The sequence below is a fragment of the Hevea brasiliensis genome, chromosome 2 (assembly GCF_030052815.1).
Source record: "Hevea brasiliensis isolate MT/VB/25A 57/8 chromosome 2, ASM3005281v1, whole genome shotgun sequence".
Classification (NCBI taxonomy): Eukaryota; Viridiplantae; Streptophyta; class Magnoliopsida; order Malpighiales; family Euphorbiaceae; genus Hevea; species Hevea brasiliensis.
Genome location: NC_079494.1, coordinates 13,368,523 through 13,382,018, shown reverse-complemented (window position 1 = coordinate 13,382,018; position 13,496 = coordinate 13,368,523). Strand labels below are relative to the sequence as shown.

Genomic DNA, 13,496 nt, shown 5'->3' with positions numbered 1-13,496 from the left:
TACAGCAGCTTCTAGGTTTTGCTCTGGGGTGCAGTGGAGTTGTTTTAAAACTCTTCCTATTCTGTCTAACCAGTTCTCAGCTGCAACAAAATCATCTTCTCTCTTGCTAAGAAAATCCATTGCTCCAAATTTCCTAAGTTTCTCCAAATGAGATTTTTGCTGTGGAGGTGGTGGTGGCATTACCCCCTCGATTTGTCTGAAAAACTCGGCCATTTGCTGGAACATGGCCCGTGGAGGCTGTGCAAACTCTGCTGGAGCTAGTGTAGCAGGTTCTCCCCTATCCCCAGTTTCAGCTGCTGCTGGTGGAGCATGACTCTCCACTTCCATCTCAACTACCCTCTGAGACGTGAGGTCCATATCCTAATCAAAATAAGAAAAACAAACAGATCTGCATTAGTGTCACCTCGACTCTTACAAATGAAATGCACGGTATGGACTCGATCTAGACCTAGAAACACCTCAACGGTGCTCTGATACCACTAAATGTGACACTCCTTACCCGTTTACAGTATAGCCGAGCAAGATATGCCACATAGTGTACCGAAACACCATATTTTATCTCAATTATTTTTCTCCTTCCTTAATTTATTTCTTTATGGTTATGAAATGAAATTTGTGAAATTTGACTCATTTAAGTCATTTATTGAAATTATAAATTCATTTGAGGTTCCAAAAATTTTATAGAAAATTCAACAGAGTACCGGCTAAAAATGGATAAAACAGCTCTTCAAAACCTGTGAAAAACACTTCTAATACATTTCCCATCATTCTCAAACTCCATTATATCAACATAATCTCAATATTTCTCAATCATTTTTCAAAAATTCTTCTATTTGTCATTCATTCATTTCACATGATAATCATGTACAAATCATAAATAAATACTAAATTTTCATTTATAAACACAAATTACAAATATTTGCATTAATACCAAAATATATTACATGAGTTTCAACTATACATGAGAAAATAAAAGTTTGATTACAAAATACAAATAGTACAAAATATCGAAATGGGACCTAGTGTCCTACCAATGCACTATAGTCTGTGAGGTGATATGGACACTATGTAGATCAGTATACAAGTCTCACCCAGTCTGTGGTCTGCTGGGCTCTCTGTCAGTCTTTCCAGAATCTACGCGTGGCAAAAAGTAACGTGCTAAGCAATAAAGCTTAGTGGTGCCAATAATAAAATAAAAAGAACTAAAAAGAAAATAAATATGTAGTGTATATGTTGATTTCTCATACAGACAATTTATTTGTAATATGATTCATATAGCATTGTTTATATTAGTTGTTTACTTAAATTTATCCACTTCCATTTTGGTTGCCCAAGTAACCTATACTAGATGACTGGACTAGATAAACAGGTAAACTAGTACTGGGTACCAAGTACCTCGGGCCGTCACACCATTGGTTACAACGTGTCTCCCGATGTGCAACAGAACAGCTAATAAGCTGTGATAAATATTGAGCACAAGGCCAAGTATCACACTGATATTAGAATGGCTAAAAGCCATAAAATCACATAATGGCATAATGCCATGTGCAGTACTGCTAACTAAACCTTATTGGCATGCCAACCTATCCAAACCAATCTTATTAGGTGTACTAGGACACATTACAAAGTTATTTCTTGAATATTTGTACTTAACATGTAAGGTTACTATTCATTTGGTCAATTTAAGTCAAAATATTGACTTTCTCATATATAATAGTTACATGAGTTCTAATCACATAAATTTACCACATTTTGGTTCTCAAAAGTGTTGGCATTAGTTGCCAATCATTGCTTCTAACCAATGGAGAATAAATCAAAATTTTCAGTTTTGGGTGTTAGAGTTCACTGTTCCATTAGGCCATTCTACAGTGAGAATTTGATCAAATATTCTTCATCAAAGTTGTTCCTTATTGTGTCTAGCTACATTTCATTTTTTGAATCATCCCATTTGAAGTTTTCTAGCTCAAGTTATGGCTATTTTACCATAACTGGTCAAATTGCCTTTACCCAGAATTTCTAGGCAATTTTGGTTCTGCCAGATTTGGTAGTTCAACTTTGGCTAGCAATTTTATTTAGTTAAGTCTAGATTTTGAGTTTGTATTCTACATAAAAGTTGTTCTAATTTGCCTAAGCTTTCCATTGATATAAATTTCATGTCAATTGGACCTTTCTACACTGAGTTATAACCAAATGAATGAACACTGTTCATTTGGTCATTTTGCCCAGGCAGAATTGGTGCTACCCGGATTTGGTAAATTTTTAGGGCATTCTAAGTTTGTTTTCTGGACAGGGTTCCTTCATCAAAGTTGTGCCATTATGTGTCTAATTTCATGTCCAATTAGCTTGTACCAATTGAACCTACACAACTCAAGTTATAACTGCCCAAACTTGCTAGACTCACATCCAAACCTACAGGGCACATTAGACAACATACCTAACCTCAATTCCCTTGGCATAGTTCACTCAATTTCATACTCAAACATGACCAAATGGTCACTAATTGACCATTACAATCTCTTTTCATCAATACATAAATAAAATCCTAATTTTGGCGCCCAAACCCTAACTCCAACAATTTCAATTCTCTATATACATACAATCCATGAATTAAAACAACAAAATCATCTTCAATGGCAGCCATACACAACTATTATGCAATCAAATTGATGAAACCCTAAGAGACCATAATGCTTCCGAAATTGGTAGAAATTCATCATGCAAATTTTGTTTAATTCCACTTAATTTTCTCACTCAATTCCTACTCTACATAAGGTATACAGAAAATTTCTAGAAGAAATTGGCACTAACCTTGACTTAGTCACTTTCCAAGACTTTAAAACTTCACTTTCTTCCTTTCTTTTTGCTGTACAAATCTTGCTCTAGGCGTGAGGAAGAGTTTTTACGAAGGGAAGCTAGGGTTTTGAGGTGGTTTGGTGGGTTAACCAAAGCTTAGTGGAGCTTTAATGGTGGAAATGAGAGGGAGCTGGTTCAGCTGGAAGAAGAAGGAAGAAGCAATCTGATTTTTTTTCTTTCATTTCTGCCCATTTAATTCATTTTAAGTGAGTTATAGCCACGTGTCACAATGTGATTGGATAAAAATGTTTTGATGACATCATAATGATGTCAAAATTCCTATTTAATCTATTTTCTTTCCTTTTTCTTTTCTACTCATTTTCAATTCAATTTTTAACAATATTTATTCATATTTTATGTCATAATAATTATTTACTTAACTGGACAAGTTGGCCAAAAATAATCTCTGAAGATAAAATGACCAAAATGTCCTCCGTTTGGCTTATAGAGACAAAATCGTCTGTACCAATCTAAAAATTTTTCTAAGCGTTTTCTTGGCATTCTAATGCCATCGAAACCTCAATGACTCTTCTCTGGAGTCCCAAGAATTATTTCATGAATTTTTCCCTGTGTTTAGGGCTTCTAGCTATGAAGACAGCAACTTCCCTTCGGGTCACCCATCGACAGGGCACCGGCTCATTTAACTTGGTTGTATTTTATTTCTAAAATTTTTTCTAAATTTTTCTTATTAATATTTGAGTTATTTATGACTTCTCACTCTAGTCTAAATATTTTTCCAAATGTTCTACTTGTCTGGATCGACACCGGTCACCAAAACAGTAGAATGTACGGAATTGCTACAGTAAGGGTGTTACATGTAAACTATAAATAGATAGTTATTATGTTGGTATTCAAGATTTAATTAATGTTTTTTGTTAAGTATAAGTGATGTAATTATGTATGTTTAAAATCTAAGCTAACTCCTCATGTTAGTATGTATGTTTGAGCTAATTGCACTTTAGTGATTTCCTATGTATGTAAAGGTTCAAATTTTAAATCAATTCTACGTTATGAAAATTTAAATATGGATGAAAAGACTAGAGTGTAATGATTTGGAGTATGCTTAGATTGTGAGATACATGAATAGATTCATGTCTAATAGGTCTTTAGGCAAGTTCTAGTAGCCTTAAGCTAACCCGATTCCTGGCGTCGGTAGTGGCCCCCTAGTTTGGGTCGTAACATTGATGCCTTTTCAGCGGACTTGTGACTAGGTGGCTTATCAACGCCTTTACGACGGACTTAAACCTTGGTAGATTGTCAATGCCTTTTTAGGCGGACTTATACATTAGATAGCTTGTCGATGCCTCTTTGGGCGAACTTATGCCTTAATGGCTATGTCAAGCCTTTTGTTCAAAACCAAAATTAAATAACATTAATGAAACTAAAATTGCAACTTTATTCAATGGCTGAATCGAATACAGAATAGGTGCTCACTCTGCATCCCAAAAGTTGTACTCAACTCTTATAGGAATTTAGATGGATATGATTGAGGATAAGAAAGGTTGGACAGTGGAAAACATTAAACTAGTTTCAATGAACCACAATATGCATGTACAGAAAAAAAATGAAAAAAAAAAAATCAAATAAGTTCTTATATTTTCAGTTGAGAGCTAAATATGTCTAAAATCAAGTTTTGGGTCAAATACGAACAAAACTTTATAATTAAAGCCAAATAAGTTTTTACCTAATAAAATATTATTTTTAAATTTTTAAATATTAAAAATTGTTTATTAGTTTTAATTAAAATATTTAATTTTTTTTTTTTAAAAAAAATTATCTAACTGTTTGTCAATAAAATCTCACAATCATATAATTTATTTTCCATGGTAATGGTGGACAAGAAATGAAAAGTGCTTCTCCATAATCTAAATCAATTAATTAAATGCTTGAAGGCAATTGTGATTTTCTTTTTGACGATAAGGGTATTTAATAACAGTGATTAAATAGAAATATTTGTGAGGCATTATTTATTGAGTGCAAGTTCTTTGGTTGGCAGCTGGTAGATAAGACATTTTATGACGCTAGTGTACCTTCTATTTAGGCCGTAAACGAAACAAGTGGTTTGCAACATGTTCAAGGTTTGATTCGATCAAAATTTGTTTGAATTTAACTCATTAAGAAAATGAGTCTAGTTTAAGCTCTATTTGTAGATTCATTTACAAATGAATCGAGTTTAAATTCTGCAATATTAGTCTCATTAAAGTTTTTAAATCAACTCATTTACAGATTCATTCGTCAATTCATGAACAGATTTATTAAATAAGTTTATAAATAGACTTATTAAATAAGTTTATAAATAGATTAATTTGTAAAAATATTTATATTAGTTATTGTATTATATTTTATTATAAATATTTTTTATTTTATTTATAAATGTCCTTAAAAAATGTATTGTTTGAAATATTATATGATGAATATAGAAAATGTATTTTATTAAATATAGTTATTTGTAATTTAAATATATATTTTTTAAAAAAAATTAAGCCATTTTTTTATGTGAGAGTTAATTAAAATTGCATAATTTAAATTTTATAGTCATAAACTTAAAATTTACTTTGTAAACGGGTCGAGTTACTCACAATTTATTATAGACTCAGTTTGATAAAAATTTGACTTTTGCTCAGCTTAATTCGTTTAAAGCTCATTATCTAAATAAATCAAGCTTAAATTTATTGATATTTTGCTCAATTTTAGCACGAACTGAGTTTGTGTTCAAAAATATCTTTGACAAATCAAGTATGAGCTCTTCAAAGCTTGATTCATTTTGTTTACATCCCTACTTCTATTGCTAAGCAAAAGTGACTCAAGAATAGGGATAGTGATGCTTGAATGGGATTTGTCTTCAATAATTGCTTTCAGGTGTCCTATCTTTTCATTACTATTCATTCATCAAGATAAATGAAGAACTGAAATGAAAGATTATTAGAATTTGCCCTCCTGCAACAGTTGGACCTAAAGTCTCTTATTAGAAATTACACTTTGAGAGTCCCTTAAGAAGGTGAATTTCACAATTCATTATTGCTAAGATGACGCATGAATTTGCATTGTATTAATCTTGGAGTTTTGCTGAAGAGCGACGAGTGATAGATAAAGAAGCAGGATTTGTTACATTGACTCATACCTAAACTTGTTGTACTGGGTGACACAGGGGAACTTGTCCTTCTAATGGACATGCCATGTTAGCACTTAGAATTTCTCTCTGGCAGCGCAATTTTCCTAAATTGCTGTCTTGAGAAGTCTAAATCCTATCTTATCTGTCTGGTGACTTTGTCTTTATGTATGGTTATCAGCTTTGAGGTTACCCTGCAAATTTCTGGAAAACAAAGAACTAATGAACTTAAAACTTCACAAGTAGGGGAGCTACACTTTTACAGGGAAACCAACGCCTCCCCTGCTGTGTAAAAATGATGCATATTAATATATATATATATATATATATATATATATATATATATATATATATATATATATATATATATATATATTTTATCTTTAATTTCAGTTTCATTGCATATAAATAAATTAATCGATTTAATAACATAATGTATAATTTAAATTTTATTGTATTTATTATAATACTTATAAAATTTTGATTGCTCTTTAAAAAAATACTTTTAAGATTTCAAAATTTATTATTATATATGAGATTAATTGTAACTTTTAATCATCTAAACTTGTTAGCTCTATTATTAAGAATAATATGTTAATTAGAAGTTAGAACTTTTAATCATATATAAATTAGATTAAAAAAATTAATTTCATTATATATATATATATATATATATATATATATATATATATATATATATATATATAACATTAGCTTTATTCGAATGGGCTTTATTCTTAAAATTAATTATAATTATATTTTATTATTTAAATTGATTTTAAAGTTTGTACAAATTTAAAATACTTAATTTTTGAATTTATATAAGTTTAAAATTCTTTATAAAAGTTAATTTTTAATTAATTATTAAAATTTATTATTTCATTATAATATATAAAATATATAAATTTTAATTTTAATCTTATTAGAATTTATTATAAAAGAACTTCATGTGTGAGAAATTCTATTTGTATTACACCTATCCGCAAGTCATGCTTATGATTTATTATAATCATGTTTCTTTATTTTTTATAATTCTTTTTATTTGCATTTTTATAATATTATAAATAATTTTAAAAAGTAAGGATTATGATTCATAAGTTTGTCCCTTATTTATACTTTTATATATACTATAGATTATAAATCACAAATAGATAGATACAATAAATAAAAGTGGGAAGAATGGAAAACACTAATATCGTTAAAAATACCCATAATAATTTATTATAATGATAAGAAAAAATAATTTATTTTATCTAAAATATTAATATTAATTTTTGATATATGGACTTAATTTTGATTTCACTTAATATTAATTTATTAATTTTTCATAGTTCTATGCGAACTTGAATTTTATTTTATACAATATTCTTATGTACAAAGACTAGATTTAGTGAAATCATAATTTAAAGGCTAAATGATAAAAACAATCAAAACTTTTATGTCAATTATCAATTTTAACAAAACTTTTTAATTTTATCAATTTAATAATAAAATTTTCATATGATTTTCAATTTTAACAATAAATTTAATTAAAAACGATTAAACTTATCAATTGACAAATTATTCGAATCTTTTCACTCATATATTATTAGCTTTAGCTATTCTATTTAATTTTTTTGTTAATTTATTCAATAATTTTAATATTTTCATTAATTTTAACAAACTTTTAATTGATAACAAGTCTAATAATTGAATAATATATTTAATATTGTTAGTTTAATTTTTTTTCTCTCTTTTTATTATACTTTTAATTCACATCTTTCTCGTCATTTTATCTCAAAATTAAATATAAAATATTAATAAATAATTTATCCAAAATAAATTTAATTATAACTTCAAAAATAATAAGTATTTGATTCAGTAAAATAATATTATTATTTAATTTATTTGAGAATAATTACTAAAATGTTAAAAAAAATAAAATGATTTACTAATGTTAATGATGTTGGCAAATATTTGAATTACTTTTATCAGTTAAATCATTTAATTCAGCTAATTACTAAAATTGAAACTATGGTAAAAATTAAAGACGAAATTGAAAAAATCAAAAGGTTTTGCTAAAATTGAAAAGGTTTATAAAATTTTAGATTTTTTTAATCATTTAGCCTAATTTAAATAGGTTGAAACTAATTTTTATTTTATTTAAATTGTTATCTCAATTATTTAGGAATTCAATTTCATATAAAATTTAGTTATACGAATATCCTATATATGTTATTTAGTCAATATTAGGGGAGCAAATTTCGATTTAAACAGAAAAATCAAATCAAACAGAGTCAATTCGGTTTAATTAGTTCAGTTTTAAAATTCAATTAGTTCGATTCAGTTTATAAATTTTGATAATTTCGATTAATCAATTCTGTTCAGTTATTTTCATAAAAAAATAAAAAAAATCGAACCGAACCGAAATTACTAATATATATATATATATATATATATATATATATATATATATATATATATATATATATATATATTAAGGAAACCCTAAGATTTTTTAGTTTTGATTTCTAAGTTTTTTTTTCATATTTTTGTTATTGAGATTTACTGTTGAAAATATAAAATTTTACAAAATTCGATTTGATCAATTTAAAACAGAACCAAATCGATTTTGATTTTCTCTTAATAATCGGTTTGGTTTAATTTTTAAAATTTTTAATTTTTAATTTTTGATTTTATTGATTCGGTTCGGTTTGGAACCGATCCGATCATTTGCACACCCCTGGTCAATATTAAGGGCAAACAAAACGTGGTGAAACCAGCAGGAAGAGCATAGGTGAAAAGGCTTTTTCTCTTTTAGTTTTTCCTCTTTCTTTTTCTTTTCTGTGTACATAAAATTTGATTTGGTTGCTTATCATTATTATTATTATTATTATTATTATTATTATTATTATTATTATTATTATTATTTGGCAGCAAATAAAAGGACTTTAATTTATGATAAAATAATATTTAAAATATAATGAAAATATTTAGTTTTTTAAGGTTAATATTGAACTGAATTAAAATTTTTAAAATTTTTATATTATTTTAAAATTAATGTATATATTTCTCAATTTTTATAGATTGTCTGTTAATGAGCGCTATTAACTGTCTGTTATTTATATGGCAATTGTTTTATCTAAAAATTACTCGAAGATGAATGGCACCTGAGATGATAAAAAAGAAACCCTATTATAGAAACGTATGTTAGTTTTGGGCTCATTTTATGAAAAATGGTGGTTGGAACCTTTCCTGCAGAGGATATGAATGCCATACTAGCTGCTTGTGGGATAGTAAATCTTTTTGTAATGATTTTATATTTATAATTTGGTGTATTTCATCCAATATATTGTCAAATGATTCTATTTATCATTCATAAAATTATATTATTTCTTTAATTAATATGAAAAATCATGTTACAATTTGTATATCATTCTTACTTATAATTAATTCTATTATTAATAATATATTCTTAACTCTCCAAAATATTAAATTTTTTTAAAAATATAATAAAAATAAAAATAAAATTCAGTGAACAACTTTATCATTAAAAGGAAATTATTTCCTATTAAAAAAAGGAAATTAGCTCCTTTTACCAAAAAAATAATTATCTCTTTTTATAATTTTAACTCATATGTTAAGTGATTAAAAAAAAACGTTAGTAATATTAAGATTAGAGTTTTAGTAAAATTAGGATTATATAAATATAATTTGATTAAAAAATGTGAAAGCTACTTTTTTTTGTTTATAAATTAAAAAAAAAGAAGATTGATTATTGACCAAAATAATTATCTATAATTTTTATTAAATAAAAAATTTTGAAAATTCTTATTTAGTACATTTTTTTTTTATAAATATTCTTATTTCGAATTAAAAATGTTATACTTAATTTATTAAATAAATATTCACACTAAACTCAATTTAACAAAAGTTCAAAAATCCTATTACAATTTGAATTTAATAAGTGATCTTTGATTTTAATTTTTTTTGTATTTGATTTTGTTCTTATTTTAATTTGAATTTAATCAATACCTATAATAGAGTTTTTTTAATAAAATTTTTAGTATTTTCTTTTAGCAATTAAATTAAATGAACAAAAATAAGGTAATCAATTATTTTATTTATTACAAAATAATAATATAATATTATAAAATGATTTTTGTATGATATATATTTAAAAATACAAAGTATTTTAAGCATAATAAAAATATTCTAAAATTAAGAGTAAAATACAATAATGATAATATGATGTTATAATTATAGTGAGTAATTAAATTTAATTGATGATTTAAATTAATATATTAAAATATAATATTATATTATAAACAATAAATTAAAATAAAATTATATATAAATAAATTAAATTATGAATATGTATAATAAATGTAAATAACGTACAAGGACACATTTAGAAACTAGTGTATATGTATGGCATTTATTTTTTCAATTTAAATATAGAAATATGTGAGCAAATAGAAAAAATTAAGAATGCCAGCTTAGGTGAAACTGGTGTCATCCTAATCGGATGAAGCCAGACGTGGAATAGTTGGGTGTGAAACTCTTTTTAATATTCTACGGTTATCCCCAGCTAATCTTTGATCCTATAATTCTCCTTACGTCAAGTTTTCTGCAGAATACTCTCCCAATCTCTTCTCTTCGTTATTTCTCACTTTGCGTGTGTAAGATTTCTCTTCTTCGGAATAATACATAAATAGCTGAAACCATGATTCAGACTAGTCCACGCTTATACAATTTGATTCAATATTTACGTCTGGGTTCTTTATCTCAGGTTTGTTTTCTTAATCTTCATACACCATCATGTTATTTTTGTTAATGGAAAAAAAGATCGTTTCTGATGTTGTTAGACGCAAAATTTACCCTATATTAGCACTGTGTGTTTACGTTCTTTGATTTGTGTTTGATTTGATTGGTTAGGCTTCTTGTAATTTGCCGCTAGTTATCATATAGAAACAGAGTTGTGCTTGAGATACGACCATTCTCTGTTAAATATGCCATTGACCCATGTTGATTTCATTGCGTTTAGATTGGTCAGATAATAAATATACCTGTTAATCGTAATGGATGAGGAGCAATAAGAATGTAGCTCTGTATGATTTTTTTTCCCTGCATGATTGCAGCTTGGAGCTTATATTTGGTACTCATCACAAGCTGCATCTTCTCTACAGCAATTGAACAAACCATTGGCTTACAGGTAACCACTTATAGTATTCCATTCACATGTTCTTCTTTTCGCTCTTGTGAAATATTCCCTTCCTTTGTTTCACTTTCTCATGTTTTTGGCTTTCTGCTTTTGTTGCCGGGTGGTAGTGCTAATGGTGAGGATGAGCACGCTAATGTGGACTGGGATAATCTTGGATTTGGTTTCATGCCAACTGATTACATGTACACAATGAAATGTTCTAAAGATGGAAGTTTTGAACAAGGACAACTTAGTCGGTATGGAAATGTTGAATTGAGCCCTTCTGCAGGAGTCCTGAATTATGGACAGGCAAGCAGCCACCTGCAAGTTCATTTGAGTCCTTTTCAAAACTGGAACTATTCAAGATCTTGTTAATGATTTATGTTACATAATTACATGATAGATTTATTGTTTCACCTCTTCAACTAATTTAAGAAATGGATTCAGGGGTTGTATGAAGGCACAAAAGCATATAGAAAAGAAGATGGCCGTTTACTTTTATTTCGTCCAGATCAAAATGCCATCCGCATGAAGATGGGTGCTGATAGATTGTGCATGCCATGCCCCTCCATTGATCAATTTGTTGATGCAGTGAAAGGAGTTGCTCTTGCCAACAAGCGTTGGGTAATGAATTTTCTACTGATACTTGCTTTCCTACATATTTACTAGTATCCTTGTTCATTTTTTTGACCAGTTTGTGCAAAATTTATGTATATAAAGGTTCCTCCTTCAGGGAAAGGAACTTTATATATTAGACCTTTGCTAATGGGAAGTGGTCCGGTATTGGGTTTGGGTCCGGCACCTGAATACACATTCCTTATATATGCTTCTCCTGTTGGCAACTATTTTAAGGTGCGGCTTTCCTCAGCTAGTGAACCTTGATTCATGGCTTTTTGAATTTTCAATAGAATGGTTTATATGTTCCTCCTGCTGCATACAGGAGGGCTTGGCACCCTTGAACCTATATATTGAGGAGGAGTTTCATCGTGCCTCTCGTGGAGGAGCTGGCGGTGTTAAGTCCATCACGAATTATGCACCTGTAAGTTAATGTCTCTAACGCAACTACTTGTAAACGAGCTGAATTAAGGGTTTTGTTAACGCTCTCTTATTGTGATAAGTGGAAACAAATGCAACTCTTATAGACTGAAGATTTCTTTGTGTACTATTGTAGAAGATCACAATTTTTCCCCCTTGTATGTAGGTTCTGAAAGCCATAGCCAGAGCAAAAAGCAGAGGATTTTCTGATGTACTGTACCTCGACTCAGTGAATAAAAGATATCTGGAAGAAGTCTCTTCATGCAACATTTTCCTTGTAAAGGTATTCTGATAGATTATCTAATATAAAATTTTCATTTAGGTGTCTGAAACTTACTATTGGATGTTCCTTCAATCTTTCCAGGGCAATGTAATTTCCACTCCAGCTGCAAATGGGACTATTCTGCAAGGTGTCACTCGAAGGAGTGTGATTGAAATTGCCGGTGATCATGGTTACCAGGTGATTATTTTTTGTCCATTAGAAGCCTAAAAAAACTCAACCCAATATTGACCCCGGATTCATTTTGCAAAATTGAATCAGGTTGAAGAACGAGCTATTTCAGTTGATGAATTGATGGATGCTGATGAAGTCTTCTGCACTGGAACTGCAGTTGGTGTTGCTCCAGTTGGCAATATCACATATCAGGATAGAAGGTAAACCAGCTTTTCATACCTTTTAAAGAACACAAGCTCTTGGATGCTTGTTTTTGTGTTTTCATTAAGGTAGTATTGCCGATCACTACTAACTTGAGTTAGTGCATAAATTTGTGCACATACAGAGTTGAATACAAAATCAGAGCTGAATCTGTGTCTCAGGAGCTGTACTCGGTTCTTGAAGGCATTAAAAGGGGCCTAATTGAAGATAAGAAAGGCTGGACTATCGAGATCTCATAAGGCCTCTTTCCATCCTGAAATGCATTGATCAAAATCAAATGTGATGTCTCAAAATATGTTCAAGAGGGGGAGTGAATTGGACTTAAAACAATTTTTTGATTCTTACTCAAAACCTTTGAAAAATTGCTGCTTAGTTCAACCTAATTTTTCTACTGTGAAATGTGTGTGATATTGCTCAAATAATTAATTTATGCAGAGTTGGCTTATAAGTATTCAGTATACTGATCTAACAGAATATATTGACACTCAAGAAAATTTGATGAATCAATAAAATCACAAAGATAGCAAACAGAGCAAGAAATGTAATATATCGATTGACAATAGATATAGCAGTAGGCAAATTTTATCAGACATCAGCAGATTCAACAGTAAATAGAATTTTTCAGTTTGCAGAAGTGTACAGTATCAATTCTCAACTTAATA

General features: G+C 28.7%; 1 protein-coding gene across 1 annotated transcript; it reads left to right on the top strand.

Moving 5' to 3' along the window:
• Positions 1–10,437: 10,437 nt before the first annotated feature.
• LOC110652695 (branched-chain-amino-acid aminotransferase 2, chloroplastic-like) lies at positions 10,438–13,196 on the top strand. Its single transcript, XM_021808309.2, has 10 exons — positions 10,438–10,733; positions 11,083–11,156; positions 11,273–11,453; positions 11,592–11,768; positions 11,865–11,996; positions 12,085–12,183; positions 12,346–12,462; positions 12,544–12,639; positions 12,721–12,833; positions 12,959–13,196. The coding sequence occupies exons 1-10, from the start codon at positions 10,668–10,670 to the stop codon at positions 13,071–13,073; spliced, it is 1,170 nt and encodes a 389-aa protein (XP_021664001.1). The 5' UTR covers positions 10,438–10,667; the 3' UTR covers positions 13,074–13,196.
• Positions 13,197–13,496: the final 300 nt, after the last annotated feature.